General features: G+C 56.4%; 2 protein-coding genes across 2 annotated transcripts; one reads left to right on the top strand and one right to left on the bottom strand.

Annotated features, from left to right (window-relative positions):
* The first annotated feature begins 4,654 nt into the window (after positions 1–4,654).
* MVB12A (multivesicular body subunit 12A) lies at positions 4,655–8,807 on the top strand. Its single transcript, XM_084886037.1, has 9 exons — positions 4,655–4,842; positions 4,933–5,031; positions 5,162–5,258; positions 6,351–6,477; positions 7,093–7,212; positions 7,303–7,409; positions 7,849–7,910; positions 8,203–8,259; positions 8,454–8,807. Exons 1-9 carry the CDS (start codon positions 4,759–4,761, stop codon positions 8,514–8,516), a joined length of 816 nt encoding a protein of 271 aa, XP_084742163.1. The 5' UTR covers positions 4,655–4,758; the 3' UTR covers positions 8,517–8,807.
* A 4,994-nt stretch (positions 8,808–13,801) lies between these two features.
* TMEM221 (transmembrane protein 221) lies at positions 13,802–18,703 on the bottom strand (the record flags this gene model as incomplete). Its single annotated transcript, XM_084886033.1, has 3 exons — positions 13,802–14,274; positions 17,631–17,716; positions 18,384–18,703. 3 exons carry the CDS (start codon positions 18,701–18,703, stop codon positions 13,805–13,807), a joined length of 876 nt encoding a protein of 291 aa, XP_084742159.1. The 3' UTR covers positions 13,802–13,804.
* Positions 18,704–20,139: the final 1,436 nt, after the last annotated feature.

Here is a 20,139-nt window from a genome sequence, read left to right on the forward strand (position 1 = left end):
GTGGATGAAACTCTTGCAATTAGCACATGCTGGAACTGGCTTGCCCCAGTAGAGGGCATAAGCAAATAGGAGGAACTATCTGAGAACTGTTCGTTCGAGTGGGGAGCTTATGCCCTGCCCTAATGTTTTAATAGCCCGGTGTGGCTTGTGTATGGTAAATGGTAGCATGGACCACTCCCATGCGCCGCCTTACACACACACACACACACACACACACACACACACACACACCCCACCTTGCAGGAAAAGAGTGAAGGCCATTAGGAAGCAGAGTGTCAGAGCTTGGGAGCCTGGCCAGATCCTCAGTCAAGAAAACAGCTTGCAGTGTTGATCCCTCACAGGCCAGCATGTCCTGTGTTTTTGTTTTCTTCCCCAGGGCTACCCGTCCGGTCCACAGTGTCGTGAGGTGGTGGGCTGACACCTGTGCCTGTGCTTCCCCACATCAGTAAAGGGGCCCCTTGCACTGATGAGATCATGGGACCTGTGGGGACTTCCTTTGCTGCCGACACACTGCACATTTTGCTGGAATATCTGCGAGAAGGCGGGCAGTTAACCCACTGATGGTTTAAGCCCCAGTCACCACCATGAAGTTTCTGGGAGCTGATGGTTGGGTGCAATGCTTGTTGTCCCAGAGGCTGTGATTGACAAGGTGTAGGCACATCTAACCTCTTAGAAGATGTGAAAGGTACAATTTTTTTTGTAGGAATTTTGAAATTTTGGAGGACTTTTTTTTTTTAATCCTCACCAAAGGATATTTTTTCCTATTGATTTTTTGAGAGAGTGGAAGGAGGGATGGGAAGGAGGGAGAAAGAGAGAGAGATCAAATGGTTGCCTCCTGCATGTCTCTCAACTGGGCCCAGAGATCCAACCTGTAATCCAGGTACATGCCCTTGACTGGGAACTGATCCCTCAACCCTTCCATGCTTGGGCTGATGCTCTAACCACTGAGAACACTGGCCAGGCATGGAGTTTGGAGGACTTTTATTTTCTACCTGGCATAGTGCCCCTGTCCCTTGCTCTGCCTGGTAAAGGAAGGGTATATGTGGGACTGGGGATCAGAGCAGCAAGCTCCCTGTGAGAAGGAGAAAAGAACTAGTGAAGCAGGTTGAAACTCTGGGCATTCCCCCAGCAGGGCTATCATCTGAGTTAGATGTGTCTGTGGCTCCAGAGACATGGGTTGGATGCTGTGGCAGAGACAACAGAAGAAGAGAATTCCCCTAGTATGTTGGCACCAACTCGGAAGGGGACAGAAACCAGATGCACCTCACAGAGCAAAGCTCCTAGCAGTGCACACAGACTCCTGCAGGGGGAGCCTCTCACGAAGGAACAGCATCCTATATAATAAAAGACTAATATGCAAACTGTCCCCTTGGGAGTCCAAGTTGACCACTTGCTATGACGTGTGCTGATCACCAGGGGGCAGCACAGAACAAAGGAAGGCCCCAGCTGGCAGCCAAAAGGCCCAGATGGGCTCTGATCACTGGCCAGGCCTAGCGACCCTACCTGTGAATGAACTTCATGCACAGGGCCTCTAGTCTTCCTATAATCAAGGGATGGGTTGAGAATGTGATTTTTCCTGGATACGGGGGAGAGTCTGCCCCATGGTAGTAAAAGTGGCCAGTCTCCTTCTCCTCAAGGACAGTCGGGCACTTCTGTTTCTCACTGGTACTGAGGCAGGTTAGTTAGAAATTAGGAAAATTCCCTGACATGTGAAATGAGGAAATTGAGACAAATAGCTGAACAAATGGCTGAGCTATTAGCTGCCAGCTAATAAATCACAAGACCCTAACCTTCCTAACAGACACCCTGGAGCAGATGATTTGAATCTCTCCTCTCCAACCAACAATATCTAAGAGCAAATGCCTTCTTGGGCCGACCAGATGTCCCGGCCCGGACTTAGTCTCTGGCAGTGGATTAGTGTGATTGGGTTGACCTGTTGTCTGTACAGAGGAGATGAGTAAATAAAAGTTGCCTTTTTTTATGTAAAAAAAAAAAAAAAAAAAAAAAAAGGAGAGAGAGAGAGAAAGAGAGAGAGAGAGAGAGAGAGAGAGAGAGAGAGAGAGAGAGAGAGCAAATGCTTTAATTCACCCTACTCAGGGGAACAGATAACAAACAAACAAATCAAAACCAATTTGAGCCGAGACCGGTTTGGCTCAATGGATAGAGCGTCGGCTTGGGGACTGAAGGGTCCCGGGTTCGATTCCGGTCAAGGGCATGTACCTTGGTTGCGGGCATATCCCCAGTAGGGGGTGTGCAAGAGGCAGCTGATCGATGACTCTCTCTCATCGATGTTTCTAACTATCTCTCTTCCTTCCTCTCTGTACAAAATCAATAAAATATATTAAAAAAAAAAACACAAAAAATCAATTTGAGGCCTGGCGAGTGGGCTCAGTGGTTTGAGCATCGGCCTATGCATGGAAGTGTCATGGGTTTGATTCCTGGTCAAGGGCACATACCTGGGTTGTGGGTTTTATCCTTGGCCCCTGTCAGAGAATGCAAGTAGAAGGCACCAGTCAATGTGTCTCTTAAGTTTGATGTTTCTCTCTCTCTCTCTCTCCCCCCCACCTCTCAGCAACCCCCTCCTATACTCTTTGAAAAACAATGGAAAAAATATTGTTGGATGAGGATTTAAGAAACAAACAATTAGAGCCAGAAAACCAATTATAGCTAGACTAACCCAAGATAGAGGTGAAACTGACCAAGTTCATTTTCATGCATCGGCATACTCAAGGATACACCTGAATGAGAAAGCTAAAAAGGTAATTCCAATGTGACCCTGATATTTAGGGGGGGGGGCAATCTGAATCTGTGCCAGCAAGCTCAGTGTACATTCTTGATAACCTATAATTAAGTCACTGCCCCTTTCTCCACAATCTGGTCTTGCAAGACCTGTTACCTAAATGCTCTCATTTTACCAAGGCCATAAACCATGACACAGGCCCCAGAGGGGGTTATCAGTGCTGGCACCAGGCCAGGCCCTTAGGTATGGTCTCAAGACCCCCAACACCTGTGGCTTTTTGCAAAGCCTGTAAAAGGTCCGGAAGTATAGTCTGTATTTGGAGGACAAAGACACCAAAAGGTGATAAAAGAGGGGCTTCCACCATATTGGTTTGCTCAGAGTTTGGAGGTGACTCCGCTGAGACCACAGGCATAATAAAGCTGTGTAACTCCATGTCCCTAAGCGTCACTTGGGTTTCTTCTTTTGGTCTTCTGCATCATGGAAAGCTAATGAATATTCTGCTGAGACCTTCACTGGGATTTCCCCTAAAATTCCCACCTAGAGAAAACAGATAAAACCTCAGGACAGCCCTGGCCAGTGTGGCTTAGTTGGTTGGAGCGTCGCCCTGTGCACCGAAAGGTGGCCAGTTCGATTCCCAGTCAGACCATATACCAGGCTGCAGGTTCAACTGGGTGCATGGGGGAGCCTCTCTCTCAAAGATTCTCAAAGACCTGGTGCCCCCTTAACTGTGAAAAAGGTTTTTCTCGGTGGTATTAAAGAAGACACGGAGGCCCTAGCTGGTTTGGCTTAGTGGATAGAGCATCAGCCTGTGGGCTGAAGGGTCCTGGGTTTGATTCCGGTCAAGGGCACATGCGAGTTCGATTCCCAGTAGGGGGTGTGCATGAGGTAGGTGAACACTGATTCTCATTGTTGATGTTTCTATGTCTCTCTCTCCCTTCCTCTCTAAAATCAATAAAAAAATAAGCTGGGTCTAGGTGGATCTTCTGTGCTTGGCTAAGGCCACAGAATAGATCCAGACTGCAACCTGATTATTTATTTCATAGTCAGAGGTAAACAAGGTAATCTACAATGTTCTTGTAAATTTCACTTGTTTTGGCCGAAACCGGTTTGGCTCAATGGATAGAGCATCGGCTTGGGGACTGAAGGGACCTGGGTTCGATTCCGGTCAAGGGCATGTACCTTGGTTGCGGGCATATCCCCAGTAGGGGGTGTGCAAGAGGCAGCTGATCGATGCCTCTCATCGATGTTTCTAACTCTCTCTCTCTCTCCCTTCCTCTCTGTACAAAATCAATAAAAATATTTTAAAAAATTTCACTTGTTTTGGCAGCACTTGCTGCACCTCCCACAGCCCATGAGCTACCCAGGAAAGATCTAGGGAGCAGTCACCAGATCAAGCTTAATTATGCTTAGAGGGCTGTGCCCTCCAAGCTGGGACTTGTTTGCCACTTTGCCAGCAGGTCAGTACTGTTCCTTACATCTTCTCTTTTGACTGTAAAGTATAAAACAAGGTGCAAAATTGCCATTTCCCCAGAGCATCATCTCAATCCTTTGAGATTTTGCTTCCCAACATTTGTTGACAGCTTGGCTCAAATGAACTGACAAAAAATTCTTCACAGGTCTGAAAGTTTCTTACACTGACAGGACTAATGGGGTTCTTCAATGGGAACACATGGGCTGTTCACTTCTGACCTCATTGGTGGCTTGCAGCTAGGGAGCCTGCTGGCGCTGAGCCCGGACATTTCCAGCGGAAGTTGCTGGGCATGAGAAGGAAGGAAGGAAGACGGCTTTCCGCAAACGTCTTTGTTTACGGGCGCACCTGGGCGACGCAAGGGGGCGTGGCTCCGCGTCCCCGCGCGATTGGCCTGCGGCTTTCCGAGCATGCGCAAAACGGCGCTTTACGGCCCCGCCATCGCAGGGCCTTCTGGGAGTTGAAGTTCTGACCCCTTCCCGAACTCCGTGGCCGGGCGGCGACTCCGAAACCCGAGGCGGTCCACCACCTTCGGCGCTTGGCTTGAAGGATGGATCCGGGGCCTGACGCGATGCCCCTGGCCGGCCTGGCCTGGTCGTCGGCCTCGGCGCCCCCGCCTCGGGGATTCAGCGCGGTGAGCGGCGTCGGGGGGCAGGGGTCGGACGGGGGGCACTGGAGGCTGCGGCTGGACGGGCGCCGGGCGCTGACCCCAGTCCCGCCGTAGATCTCCTGCACCGTGGAGGGGGCGCCCGCCAGCTTCGGCAAGAGCTTCGCGCAGAAATCCGGCTACTTCCTGTGCCTCAGCCCCTTGGGCGGCCTGGAGGTAAGGGGCGCCCGCACCCCGGAATCCCGCGGTCCGCACACTGCCCCGGTCCAGTCGCGGGGCCCTGCGCCAGGCGCGCCGGCCCCGCTGCTCGGTGACTCGCTGTGTTCTCCCCTACCCGACCCTCCAGAATCCGCAGGAGAACGTGGTGGCCGATATCCAAGTCCTGCTGGACAAGAGCCCCCTCCCGCCGGGCTTCTCCCCGGTCTGCGACCCCCTGGACTCCAGTGAGGCTCGCGTCGGAGGCTGCGGGGGGGAGGGTTTGGGGGTGAGGGTGCGCCCGCGTCCCTGCAGAGGGGACCACGGAGAGGGATGGAGGGTGACAGGCGCGATCTCTGAGCCTCGGCCACCCCCTGACTCACTGGGTTGGCTGAGGACTCGGAGCTCCGTTCCAGGGCGGGGTGACCGGCCCTACCCTGCGTAAAAATGTGCCATTGGCACAGTCTCTCTCCTAGAGTAACAACAGAGACCTGTTTTGTAGTAGTTACTACTCCATCTCCTTACACCGCAGCCAAGTTCAACCACGCGCAGTTCTCTTTTAAATGTTTTTTTTTTAAAACTGATTTCAGAGAGAGGGATGGAAACATCCATGATGAGAATCATTGATGGGTTGCCTCCTGCACGCTCCCTACTGGGGATCGAGTTCCCAACAGAAGCTGGTGCCCTGACTGGAGATCCCACGGGGATGTCCTGGTCCAGGGATCCATGCTCCACCACTGAGCCACGCCAGCCAGGCGCAGTTCGCTTTTTCCGTTCTTAGGCTTTTGCACACTCCGACTCCTCTCGGGGTCAGCTGACACTTTGCCCTCCGCAGCCCTGGAGTGCCGTTCTAGCCCTGACGGCCCTGCTTTCTAACCATCCGGCTTTCCCTGCCTCACGTAAACCCATTGACACTGGAGTTAGCAAGCTTTTTTCTGTAAAGGGCCACCTAGTAAATATTTTAGGCTTTGCAAGCCAGATGGTGTCTGTGGCATATTCTCTCACGCTCCCCGCCCCCTTTAAAAATCGAAAAACCATTTATAGGGAAATGTGTGGTGGGTGGGATTTGCCTCACAGGCACTCAGTTCTGTCTGACTCCATAGCTACCCATCCTCACGGTGGTGCACACGGTCACCCTGTGAATGCCCCTTCCTGTCACCAGAGATGAGCCTGCCCCAAAGGCTCCTAGGGGCTGCATGGCGTTCTTGCCTAGGGCTCCATCATTCACAGCTTAACCAGAGAGAGAAACACCACCCGGTGACTGCCATCTTGGAGCCATCTTTGGGTCCCTTCCCCGCTTTTCCCTCTTCTCACGCCCCCCGCCTCCCCCCTCCCCCCAGAGGTCTCCATGTCTAAGAAGAAACGCCTGTGTGTGAAGTTGGTGCCCCTGGGAGCTGCGGACACAGCTGTGTTTGACATCCGGCTGAGCGGGAAGACCAAGACGGTGCCTGGATACCTTCGGATAGGGTAGGGCCTTGGTCAGCAAACTGCGGCTCTCGAGTCTCGGTTTGCCACTCTGTTGACTAATGAGTTTGCCGACCACTGGGGTAGGGCATTCCCCGCCCCCCCCCCCCCCCCTTCACACTCTAAGAGAGAGTTTATTTAGAAAGTTACAGAGGTGGTAGAAGGGCCCTTGGAACTTAGGAGAGAGAACAGCAGAGGTCACACACCTGAGGAAAGAGGAAGGTGAGGGGAAAGTTTGGACTTCCCCCCAGCTTTTGGCCTCCTTCCTTGTTCCCCAACTCCCATGTGTACAATCTGATCCTCAGAGACTCCCCTGAGGCCTCCGTCCCTTCCCTTCTACCACCTCTCTGTGCCTCAGTTTCCACACTTATAAAGGGACAGTTGTGCTGGTCTTGTAGGGTCATCATAAGGGATAAATGAGTTGGTGTGTCTGAAGTTCACAGTACAGTAATGGGATCCAGCAGTTGCTTAAGTTGGGGGCTGAGATGCTGGAAGGAAAATCCCGCAAAAGGCAGGGGTCACCCCGAGAACCGGGTTCCTCCTCTCTTCTTCTGGCCGCTATTCTCAGCCCTGGCTCTGCCTGGGCCAAAACACCCCTCCCTCTCCCTCCCCATCTAGGGACATGGGTGGCTTTGCCATCTGGTGCAAGAAGGCAAAGGCCCCTCGGCCAGTGCCCAAGCCCCGAACTCTCAGCCGGGACATGCAGGGCCTCTTCTTGGACCAACCCAGCCAGCCCGGGTGAGAGCTTGGGCTCAGGGGTGGCGGCGGTAATGGGGGCGGTGCTGAGGGCGTGGTCAGGTCTGACCTGGGCTGTCCCGTCACCACCAGCAAGGGCGGCCACCCAGAGGGGACCTTGTCGAGACTGGGCTCCAGGGCCTCCACCCTGCGGAGGAGTGACTCTATCTACGAGGCCTCCAACCTCTATGGCATCTCAGGTGAGTGCAGAGCGGGTTGTGGTTGAGGTTGGGTGCGACTGGCCAAAGGTTTATACAGCCCTGAAGGGGCGTGGCCACGGTCGGAACCAGGCCTGGCCCCACCCCATTCCGTACAGACTGGCAGGGCACTGCCCTGGCCCGTGTGGTTCAGCTGGTTGGCGTGTCCTCTCTTACAACAAAAGGTTTGGGTTCAGTTCCCAGTCGGGCACACACCCTGCTTGTGGCTTACGTCCCCAGTTGGGTGTGCACAGAAGGCAACTGGGGGCTGTTTCTCCCTCAATTAATGTTCTTTCCCTCCCTTCGTCTCTCTCTAAATCAGTAAACAGATCCTCCCGTGAGGATTTAAAGTAAAACTGGCCAGGGGGGAGGGGGCGGGGCTCTGGGGTGGCAGCAGCCCCTGCCCCTCAGTTTCTTACTCCTCACCCCGTGCTTTCCTCAGCCATGGACGGGGTCCCCTTCACGCTGCACCCCCGATTCGAAGGCAAGAGCTGCGGCCCGCTGGTGAGTCTGCGCCCCGGGGGAGCCTGGGGCTGCCCCTGCCCCTCACCTTCCTAGACAGGAGCACAGGGACCGTCACCCAGGCCCCAGCCCAGCACTGGGCCGAGTTTCTGGGGTGGAGGAGGCTGCAGACCAAGTGCTGGGGCTGGAGGGCATGGGGAGTCTGCTGCTGGCTAGTGGCTGTGGCCAGAGGGGGGAGGGGACGTCCAGGCAGATATTGAGAGAGGCTCGACCATGGGAGAATGGGGTTCCAGGTAGGGCTCTGGGTCCAATCTGACCTGCCCCTGCCCACCAGGCCTTCTCTGCCTTTGCTGACCTGACCATCAAGTCGCTGGCGGACATTGAGGAGGAGGTAGGTGCTGGGGCGGGGAGGAAGGGTACGGGGTGCTGGGACCCTCCCCCACACAGGCCACCTGTCTCCCCCAGCTGCACTCCACCTCTCCAGGGCTGGAGATCACTTAGTCCCTAAGTGGCTCCCTCCCACCCCCCCATTCCTCACAGCAGCCTCCACGCCCCTCCCTCACTCTGTGCTCGCCCCCCCCTCAGTACAACTACGGCTTCGTGGTGGAGAAGACAGCAGCCGCACGCCTGCCCCCCAGCGTGTCCTAGCCCTTCCTGTTCTAGGGAAGAGGCCCCGCCCACACCCCCAGGACTGGCAGCCGCCCCACCCGAGCTCGTGCTGGGGGCCTTGGCAGCACTGGGCATTCTGGAACCTCAGCCACATGGGGAGCTGCTAGCCCGGCGGGGGTGGACCTGGCTGCCTGACGGGGTCTCCTGCCCCGGCCCCAAAGGGCAGAGGTGGGGCCAGATGGAAACGGTGCCTTCATGTCATTTGTGTCAAGACTCTCTGTGCCCGGAGGCCACGGGCTGTCCTCTGGGCAATAAACACTATGCACTCTGCGTCCGGAGTCCTGACCCTGGCCCTGTGTGTGGTCGTGGCCTTCACCTTGTGCAAGCCGGACAGCCGTGCACCCAAGAGGAGAGGCGTGTGAGATCCCAGCGGAGGTGGCCCTGCCGCTCCTCCCGTCCTGCAGAATGGAAACTGAGGCCCGGGTTCCAGGTCACAGGAAGACCCCGTCCTGCTTCCCGCCCTTGCGTGTAGTCACGTAACGGTGACGGCTTCGAGTGTCCCAGGGACCACCTCGCAGCGCCTTAGACAGCTGTCTCACCCAATTCTCTCCCAGCCCGTGGGAAGCCCGTTATGTCACCGTCTTACAGATGGTGGCCCCCAGGCAGCGGGCAGCCACGGTCACAGCTGGGCTTAGCCCAGAGCCTGCGCTCAGCCAGAACGCTGTCTGTCACCCTTTCCCTCCGCCGAGCTGCGGGTACAGTGGCCGGCCCTCGTTATTCGCAGTAGTTCCCGTTTATAAAACTGCAGAGAAAACCGAGTTAGTAGATATTGGGTTCCACAGGGAAATGGGTGGGGTTCTGTGAGCAGCTGGGTCACATTTTTGTCGAGTGATTGTCACCTTGTCGATGATGCGGACACTGTGAACTCGCTGCCGACAGCAGTGACTCCCGGAACAGAGCTCCCCTCACACGGCCTTCCCTGAGCGGACAGGCAGCCTCCGGGGCTCAGGGACAGCGGGCCGCACTTCAGCACCACGCGTGGGGGCCTTTTTAAAGGGTGAAATGCCGAGAGAAAGCACAGAAACGGGGAGAGCAGGCCACAAAGGAGACTTGTGTACAGTCGGAGCTGGAGCAGCGGCAGGCTGCCACCTTGTCCCACCCCCGCTGGGGGCGCGGCCGCCCGGGACCCGGGTGGTGCCCCGGCTACACGTGTCCTCCGGGGACCGCGGAAGCACAGGAGTGTTTGGGTTTGGGGTTTACAGATAAGTTTTAGCCATAAGAAAACAGAACATGCGAACACGGGATCGAGAATAATGAGGGTGGGCGGGAATTGTGACATCACCTGCCCCAGGCCCCTCTGCCAGTGTGTGCTCCTCCTCTGCCCTCCCCACATGGCCGCAGCCTCAGGGAAGCCCAGGTGTCTCTGGCTCAGGAAATCTCATCCACACCACGGGCTCTGCGGGTCGGTCATTGTTGTGTGGAAATCACCTGGAGGGGCAGCCACCATCTCCTGACCGGGGCGGGCGGACTCAGAAAAGCCCGGCACTATCAGTTAAACGGCCTGGCTAGGAAGCACCTTGTTCAAGTTCAGGTCACAGCTCACTGGCCAGAATCGGTCCCCTGGGACTTAAAGGGACAAACCACCCAAGCAGGCCCTGATGTCTGACAACACTACCCCGGGAGTCTGAGCGGGGAGACCGCCCTGCACCGGGGTCTGAGGGAAGAGGGTTTCTGCTCTGGGGTCTGGGGGGGGCGGGCAGTCCCTCTCTGGGGTCTGCGGGGGGGGGGGGGGGACACAGCCCCTCTCTGGGGTCTGGGGGGGACACAGCCCCTCTCTGGGGTCTGGGGGGGACACAGCCCCTCTCTGGGGTCTGCGGGGGGCAGCCCCTCTCTGGGGTCTGAGGGGGGCAGCCCCTCTCTGGAGTCTAGGGGGGTGGGACAGCCTCTCTCTGGAGTCTGGGGGGGACACAGCCCCTCTCTGGAGTCTGGGGGGAGGGCCAGCCCCTCTCTGGGGTCTGGGGGAGGGCCAGCCCCTCTCTGGGGTGGAATAGGGCAGACAGCTGTCTTGGAGGGGCGGGGGAAACCAGGCACAGGTGGGCCCTCCCCCACGCACTCCGCTGCCCTGAGAAAACTAGGCCTCCAGTGCTGAGCTATCTCACATCTCCCCTGCGGGCTCTGCCCTGCCAGGTCCCGCCCGGCTGCTCTGGCGCCGGCCCGGGAATTCAATCTGGCTGGAAAGCAGAGGCTGTTTGTTTTCCCTGGTTGCCTTCTCAGCTACCCCGAAACCATCCCTGGATCGCTTTCCAGGGCAGCCTGTGTGATCCGGCCCTCGGGTGACCTGTGCTGGCCTTGGTCTAACTGGACCAGCTGTCACATGACCCTGCAAAATCCCCACCCTGTGCCCTGCTGGGCCTGGCCCTCACAGCGTCCCAGAGGGACCTGAGCCATCAATCCAAACAGCCCCAGCGCCCTCGCTGGTTTGGCTCAGTGGTTGGAGCCTCGGCCTGCGGACTGAAGGGTCCTGGATTCGATTCTGGTGAAGGGCACATGCCCAGGTTGCGGGCTCAGTTCCCAGTAGGGGGTGTGTAGGAGGCAACTGACTATTAATGTTTCTGTCTGTCTCTCCCTCTCCCTTCCTCTCTGAAATCAATAAAAATATACTTGTGGGGGAAAAATACACAAGTCCAACAGCCTCAGGCCGAGTTGACATCATCTTGGGCTACAGCTGAAACTGGTTTGGCTCAGTGGATAGAGCGTCAGCCTGCGGACTGAAAGGTCCCGGGTTTGATTCCGGTCAAGGGCATGTACATTGGTTGCGGGCACATCCCCAGTAGGGAGTGTACAAGAGGCAGCTGATCAATGGTTCTCTCTCATCGATGTTTCTAGCTCTCTATCCCTCTCGTTTCCTCTCTATAAAAAAAAAAATCAATAATATATATATATATATATATATATATATATATATATATATATATATATATTTTTTTTTTTTTTTTAAATCTTGGGCTGCAGAGGGAATGAAGCCTGACCTCTCAGGCGTTTTGCTCGCTTCTGGGCGCTGAGAGCCAGGCATCGCGGGAACCCGGCTCCCAAGCGGGACAAGGGACCTTTCTGGAGACACAGGCCCAGGTCTGCTGCTAGCTAGCGGGTGACCCTGAGCAGTGACGTAACCTCTGCACTTCCAGAACATTCATCACCCCAAAAGGAGGCCCGCCAGCAGTCACCCCCAGCTCCTGGCAGCCACCAATCTGCTTTCCGTCTCTCTGGATTTGCATGATTTGGGCACTTCATACAGATGGAATCGTACAATATGGGGCCCTCTGTCTGGCTCCTTTCACGCAGTGTGAAGGTTGTAGCATGTGCCAGTGCTTCATTCCTTTGTGTGGCTAACAGTCACTGTGTGGATGGACCACGCTTGGCTCATCCATTCGCCAGCTTGTGTGCTTTTTGGTGATTGTCCTAGGACTGCTGTGAGCATGCGTGCACGAGGGTTTGTGTGAGCACCTGTTTTCAATCCTCTCGGGCTCCTTAAATGTACTGACACTCTAGTCCTGGCCGTGAGGCGAGGGGCCAGCTTCTAGTTCCCCTGACCAGTCCAGGAGTGAGGCCTCTGCACCGGCAGCCAGCCGGTCCTTCCTCCTCTCTCCTCTCTCCTCCACCCTGCGTCCCCAAGGCCTGCCCCTTCCAGGGAGCGTTAGAAACTGGAATCCCCAGTATCCTCAGGAACCTGGATCCCTCCGTGATGGGGTTCCAGCCACTGCTGCTGGCTGGCCTCACTTCTCGGGCCTCAGTTTCCCCACCTATGAGAGGGGCTGTCCTGAAGATGAACCGAGGACAGGAAAGCACCTGGCCCATAACATTTATTCTTATTTTATCCTCTTTGCTGATATTCATCGTGCTCACCAGGAGCCCACGCTCACTGGGCATGCTCATGCACAGTCTCCTGCCCCCACTCCCCGGGGCGGAGGGAGTCTGCAGCTTCCCGGGGACCCAGGGGGCAGATGGCCAAGGCGGCTGGGACCCCCAGGCCTGGGATCAGCTGGGTCCCTGCCCAGGGCCAGGTCCCGCTGGGTGCTGCCCCTTCCCTGCCCATTGGGAAGAGCCCTAAGGGGGTTTCCTTTGCTGTGGCTGAGCCTCCTCTGCTCCTTGGGCCCTGGAGCCCTCGTGGCTCAGGAAGGGGCAGGCGGGAGAATTCCTGGGACACCCGCACATTTGGGTGGATGTGTGTGTGTGGAGGGGGGGCCAGACCATGCCCACCCCTGGTGAAATGTATATGCATGAAGATTTGTGGGAGACAGTTCCCAGGGCAAACCCCGTCTCCCCTTCCTGCCCTCCCCCCCCCACTCCCCCCGCCCCCCCCCACTCCTACACAAGCTTGGGCTTGGCCACAAAGCCCATTCAGGTGTGGCTAAGTGACAGGGAGACAGTAAGGCTAGAGTTTATTTGCAGGATGGGCGTGGGGCCAGGGCTCTGGAGACTCCCAGGGCTCTGAGTTATCCACTAAGCCTGCTGGTCCGTGAGCCCCAGAGCCTGACCATCTTTCCCAGCTACCAGGCGCCCCGACTGACAGCAGCACAGGCTGCCTCACACTGACAACCCACTGTGCACAGGCCCCCGGAATGGCTTACAACGGAGTCTCATGGGAGCCTAGGCAGAGGGGTCGGTGCTGACCAGGAAACTGAGAGGCGGAGCGGTGAAGCCCTCACCACGGCCCCACAGCCAGGAGTCTGGGTGCAGCCCCTGAGAGCGGCTGTGGCCCCGGGCTCCTCTGAGCTCTGCACACCAAGGTTTCAAATGCTCACAGCCCGGAAGGAGTCGCAGAGACTTGCACTGGCAGCAGCATGGGGGTTACAGGACCTGGCTCTGGTGCTCAGTACTGGCCGGGGGACCCGTGGTGAGTCACAGCCCCTCTCTGGCCTCGGTTTCCTCATCTGTAAAATGGACGGAGACATTTAGAGAACCACTGCCTAAGCCCCACGCTCCCCTCCTGCCTATCCCAGAACCTCAGTGTCTGTCTGCGTACTTCATTTCCCAGTCTCCCCTGCAGCACGTCCTGATCAGTGAGAAATAAGCAGAAAGGTCCCAAGGCCCCCAGGGAAGACTTCGGAAAGATGCGGAGCCAGCCCTGGCCTCTGCCTTCCTCTCTGAATGAGGATGTGAAGGCGGGAGCCCTGGCAGCCATTCTGTGCCATGAGGCAGCGTGGAGGGCCAAAGCCAGGGACGCTATGAGCTGAGAGAGAAACCAAGCTGTGCAGATACTGTGACTGATCTCCGCAGAGCCCTCTTTCTGCTGCCCGCCACCAGCTCTCCACCCCTGACCCCTGAGCTCACACCAGCGTGGAATCTTTCCCCAGCCCCCCTGGCCTGTGTCCCAGCATGCTGCGCATCTCATGGGTGACCCCGTCCCAGGGCCCCCCGCCGACCAGCAGTGTCCGGTGCATGCAGGCTGCAGGCAGGCCGCTCTCCCGGGCACCCCCCGCCGGCGCAGGCATGGAGGCCGTGCCTGAGGGTCTGAGGGCGTCCCCGGGTTCCGGGCAGAATGAGTAGGGGATTTGGCGGTGGGTACCCTGCTGGGGCGGCGCCCTGGGGCCGGCCTTGGAGACGTCAGCGGAGCGGGCGGGGTCGTCTTCGAAGCGCGGCAGGGGCAGCTCCCGGAGGCCACGGCGGCTGGCTTGGGCCGCCCGGAGCAGCGTGTGGGTCAGCACGGCCACCAGGGCCAGGGCGCCCAAGCCGAGGATGGCGGCGGCGGCTGCTCCCGCCTCGATCTCGAAGAGCAGCAGAGCATAGATGGCTAGGCCTGAGGAAGGAAGTGTTTCCCGTTTACTCAGTCTACAAACATTCGCTCCCCAAGTCCCGGGAGAGCTTCCCAAAGAGGGGGCACCTGGCCCATAACGTTTATTCTCATTCTATCCTCTTCGTGGATATTCATCGTGCTCGCCAAGAGCCACCACGCTCACTGGGCATGCTCATGCACAGTCTCCTGCCCCCACTCCCCGGGGTGGAGGGAGTCTGCAGCTTCCGGGGACCCAGGGGGCAGATGGCCAAGGCTGGTGGGACCCCCAGGCCTGGGATCAGCTGGGTCCCTGCCCAGGGTCAGGCTTAGGGACCATTCAAAACTGTCCAACTCGCTGAAACCGGTTTGGCTCAGAGGATAGAGCGTCAGTCTGTGGAATGAAAGGTCCCGGGTTCGATTCCGGTCAAGGGCATGCACCTTGGTTGTGGGCACATCCCCAGTAGGGGGTGTGCAGGAGGCAGCTGAATCAATGTTCCTAGCTCTCTATCCCTCTCCCTTCCTCTCTGTAAAGAGTCAATAAAATGTATTAAAAAAAAAACAAACAAAAAAAAAACTGTCCAACTCGGTAGACATGTGGAAGTCATCAGTCCTCTCACAACCCACAAATAGATCACCATGATGTCAATGTTACCATAAAAGGGTGGATTTGGTTATGTGCACTTTACCACAATGAAAACAACCCAGACCTCAGGTTTTCTGAATCCCTGTCATTGGCCTTGAGCGAATCGCAGCTCCTCTCCGGCCTTGGTTTGCTAATCTGACCGAGACGGTTGGCGGCCTGGCCTTCAGGACCTCGCTGGTTCTCTGTCCCTCTGTCCAGCATTCAGCTGGCGCCATTCATTACTGTGGGAACATTTACCAGTGTCTACATCCTAGATACCAATAGTACCTTTCTCCCACCCTGTGTGACAACCAGAAATATCTCCAGATATTGCCAAATGAGTCAGCCCCCATTGAGAACTGCCAGTCCAGTCCCCGTCCCCGTCCCCTGGAGGCTGGTCTAGGAGCTCTGACCCACCCCAGCCCTGTGGCATCAGTGACCTGTAGAGTGCTAGGCGTGGCCAATCAGGCCATTGCTTCCTGTCTTGTAGTGATTGGTGCAGGGCTTTCACATGACCCAAGCTCAGCCAATCAGAGTCAGCACTGAGGCTTTTGCTTGGGATCTGAGAACCCAGACATTTCTTACTGCCACCCCTGGGGAACTTGCGAGAGAAGCTGATAGAGGATTTCCTGGCAACTTATGGGGGTGTTTTTACGCCTTCTTTGGCTCTGTCCTCGTGCTTTTGAAGATGACACGTTGTATCTGATATTAAAGTAAGGCCAAGGACGTTTTCGCTCTAAACAATTGCTTTTTCAAATTATAAGAGAAAGTTTACTTAGAAGGTTACAGCGGTGGAAGAGGTCAGCCAACTGGGCTATGTGGGCATAGGAAACGAGTTACAGAGGCAAAAGAAGGGCCCCTGGAGCCTAGGACAAAGAAAGAGAGGACACGCTCTATCCACAGAGCCTGGGAAGGAGAGGGGGGCAGGCGGAGGTGTGCTCAGGGGAGAGGAAGAGCGTGCGGCTCTGAACATTCCCCTCCCCCCTCCAATATATTTTATTGATTTTTTTACAGAGAGGAAGGGAGAGGGACAGAGAGTTAGAAACCCTGATGAGAGAGTAACATCGATCAGCTGCCTCCTCCACACCGCCTACTGGGGATGTGCTCGCAACCAAGGTACATGCCCTTGACTGGAATCGAACCTGGGACCCTTGAGTCTGCAGGCCGACGCTCTATCCACTGAGCCAAACCAGTCAGGGCTCTGAACAGTTTTGAAAAGGTCTTTATAATTATTCTTTTGGCTCTGGTTAGCAATGAATGGAGGGTTGACTGGCCAGACGGGGGGATTCTTGTCAAGTGAGGTCTCCTAACCTCAGAGAGACTCTAAATGGGAGCTGAGTGAATTCTTACTCCAATGCTTGATGAGACTGACATAGTTACCCCCCCCCCCCCTTTGTGAGTTTTCTCATGTTTTAAAATGAGGATACTTCATTCTCTAAGTCTCCAACATGTTTCTGGCTCATGAAAAGGCGGGAGGTGGTAGGCATTTTGTCAAAAGCACGGATGCAGGCAGCTTTCTAAGGGGGAACTGGGGGCATTTCTGACGGCCTGGTTTGAGCAGCTGGATTCAACCCCATCTGGGGCCAACAATCCCCTGGTCTCTTCAGACAGTCACCCCATCCACTCTCTTTGTTGTTGTTAATCCTCACTCAAGGGTACCTTTTCCATTGATTTTTAGAGAGAGTGGAAGGAAGGGGGAGAGACAGAGAGAGAAACATCTCCTATCCCTTGGTTGCCTCCTCCATGCACCCCGACCCAAGGCCAGGGGTCAGGCCTGTCACTGAGGTATGTGTCCATGGCCATAATCGAACCTGGGACCCTTCAGTCACTGAGCTGATGCTCTAACCACTGGGAAAACCGGCTAGGGCTCTACTCTCCTTTAAAAAAACAACACACATTCCATGTCTGGAGCATTTTCTTAAGCCAAACAACAAAAGTTAAGCAGAGTTCCCTGCTCTTTACATGCAAATTCCCAGAGTGAGCCCTACGCTCACATCTCATAAATACGTATTTTAATTGTGTCTCCTAAAGATTTGTCAAGATTATAACAAAATATAACACGTCCGGAGTCTCTTTAAAGAAACTTGATGATTTGATGCCTTTACCAGCAGGTGTGGGTGAGAACACAGATCTAAGGTATTAAAAGTCAGGGAGGAAAAGAGGCTGATGTGTCCTCTGGCAGCCAGCTAATGGTTTTTACTCTCCTTCATGCTTGGGGGTTTTAGGTTGCATTTCTGGTTTATATAGAGCATCTCCCCCCGCCCCCCCCAACCCCCACTAGCCCCTTAAGCCATTCTTGAGCTAGAAGTTCTGATATTTGTAACCAAAACAGTTTTTTGCTAAGACCAACCTCTGAAACTATCTCCTGAAACTACCAAGGAACATAGAAAGTTTTGTTCAAAACCAAAAGTAGAAAACTGACGAATCAGGAGTGTTCTGAAGACAGGTACCACTTATGAACCCCCACCCCCACCCCCACCTCCACCCCCGCCCCTCTGGAGCCAGATGCCATCTGTGGGCTTTTAGGGGGATTAACTCAAAATCCTCTCCGCAATTCTATGAAGCAACAAACCGTTATCATCCCATTGTACTGATGAGGAAACTGAGGCACAGAAGGAATTTTCCCAAGACGACCGCCCCCCCCCCCGTGAGAAAAACACAGGCATGGGGGCTCCAGAGTTGACCCGGTAATGGGACCATCAGCCCTGGCCATCCCCACCCAGGGCCCCCGCACCCCACGCCCTGCCCCAGCACCCACCTGCCAGGTAGACGGAAACCCCGCAGCAGAAGAGGCCCACGGCCACGTGCCTGAGGAGGCGGCAGTCGTAGAAGAACCAGTCAGACCTGGGGGAGGGGCAGGAAGAGGGGCTCTGGGGTGGAGCTGGCTGGGGGAGGCTGGGGAGAGAGGGAGGGAGCGGCCCAGCTTTGGGGGAAACAAGATCTGTGTGAGGATCCATCCTGGACACTCAACCCATTGTTCCCGGTGAATGTTTGCCACCATTTACCATCCATCCATTCCTGTCGATTATTCAGCCAGATAGCTACCCATCCATTTAACCACGCCCTATAAATCCGGCCACTAATCCACCCATCCATGCACCCATCCACCCACTCATGGACCCATCACTATCAACCCTAAGCCTGACCCAGGGTCTCTTTGCACTCAGAGCCCAATCCCCCCTGAAGGACAAGAGCTTCCGCTAGAGAGCTAGCCGCCCCCTGGCCCTCTCTGAGCCTCCGTGGGCACATATGTAAAGCGGGTGGGGCGTGGGGCGGGGAGGAGCAGGGTCGCAGCAGTAGTTCCACCTGCTGTACATTTTCAATAACAGAACGGAGAGAGGGAGGCAGGGATGGAAGAAAGGAGGAAGGAGGGAAGGGTACATGGGTGGAAGGAGCGATGATAAAGGGATGGGGGAAGGAAGAAAAGCCATTCCCACCCCCCGACCCCACCCCCCCCAACCTGAGGCCCAGAGAGTGGTAGTGGCTCTCCTGGGCTCGCCAGTCCTCCTACCTGCCGGAGCCGGGCCCGCGGGCCAGCTCGGCGCCCAGGTGGCCGCAGAGCGCGGCGAGCAGCAGGCAGGCGAGGCTCAGCACCAGGACCAGCGCGGCCAGCGCGGCGGCCAGCGGCAGCAGCGCCCCGGCCGCGTCCTCGGGCAGCCCGGGCCCCGCGCCCAGCTCCGCGCCCAGCCCGTCGGCGCGCGCCCCCCGCAGCTCGGCGCGGCCCGCCTGCAGCTGGAACAGCAGCTGCGCGCCCAGCGCCGCCAGCACGGCCGCCGGCACCCCCAGCAGGACCAGCGCGGCCAGCGCCCGGTCGCTGTAGGAGCGGACCATGGGGGCGGGCGGGGCCGTCGAGGGGCCGGAGATGTCCAGGGGGCAGGGGAGTTGGGGGGCGGGAGAGGACGGGGGTCCTGAAGGGGACGGGGGCGCAGGGGCGTTGGAAAGTGGGGGTGACTTCAGGAGCTTCGGGGTACGGGTCGCACTGGGGACGAGGAAGCTCTGCGAAAACTTGAGACAATCTTTCCTCCCCTCCCGGCCCGGTGCCGGCGGGGAGGGGCCTGCGGGGGCGGGGCCAATAGGGGAGGGGGTGACCCCCTCCGAGGGGCAAGGGCCTGGTAGTTCCCTGCAGGGACCCCTAGAGGTCTCTAAAGCACCCCCGCCTCCGGCCCAAGCACCTGTTTCATTGTTGTTGTGCCCCGGCCCCCTCGGTTGGTCGGAGCATCCTCTGGGTCCCCGGAGACGTTGCCGGGTGGATTCGGTCGGGGCACATGCCTAGTCAGGGCGTGTGCCATCTCTCTCCCTCTCATCAATGAAAACCCCACAGAACCGTTGTCTGCCCAAAGCTGCAGGTGAGCCTGCACCCTCCTGTCGGGTGTCCTGGGTTTAAGAGCCGTTATCCCACAGGGTCCGATGCACAGGTGGCGGACAGGGGTCCGCAGAGGGAAACCCGGCTGGAGCCTGAAATAGGCGGCATGGCCGGCTGATCCTCCCTGTCCTCACCCGGAGAGCGGGGATTCGGGGTGAGGATAAAATAGGGCGCTCACCAGTCCCGTCCCGGGCCTCCCAGGCCCAGAGCAGCGGCAGTCTGGACTTTTCTGGAGATCAGGCGCAGGGAAGGGGTTTCCATCTCATTTACAGGTTTGGCTCCGCCTCCCGAGAACTTGGCTCCGCATCCCTCCCTCAGGTGGCGCCAGAGGCAAAACCGAGAGGTTCCTGGCGCCTAGATAGCTCCAGTCCTCCTGGGACCCGCCAGATAGGACCCAGCCTTCGTGTCATTTTTCAGAAGACAGAAAGGAGGCTTAGAGACGGGAGGTGACTGTCCTAGTCTTACAGCCAAGACTGCCCTAGTCTTACAGGCTCCAGACTGGAATTTTGATTAAAAAAAATATATATACATTTTATTGATTTTTTTTACAGAGAGGAAGAGAGAGGGATGGAGAGTTAGAAACATCGATGAGAGAGAATCGTTGAACTAAAGGCCTGATGTTTGAAATTCGTGCAAGGGGCTCGGCTCTTGCAGCCCAGATTTTGTCCGGAAGGTCGTCCGGACTGTCGTTCTGCTGTTCGACCTAATTACTGTGATTAGCTCTTTATTATATAGGATCCTGTTGTCTCTCCAGGAACATTCGGGACCCCAGCATCCATGGCACCAAGTATTGAAATGCATCTCCCATATAAACGATAAAGGATTGTAGTGTTGCATATTAAATAAGCATATGGACCACTCATTTCCCCCTTTTATTGAATGTATTGGGGTGACACTGCTTAAC

Source organism: Pipistrellus hanaki, assembly GCF_964339955.1.
Source record: "Pipistrellus hanaki genome assembly, chromosome: 5".
NCBI classification, from domain to species: domain Eukaryota; kingdom Metazoa; phylum Chordata; class Mammalia; order Chiroptera; family Vespertilionidae; genus Pipistrellus; species Pipistrellus hanaki.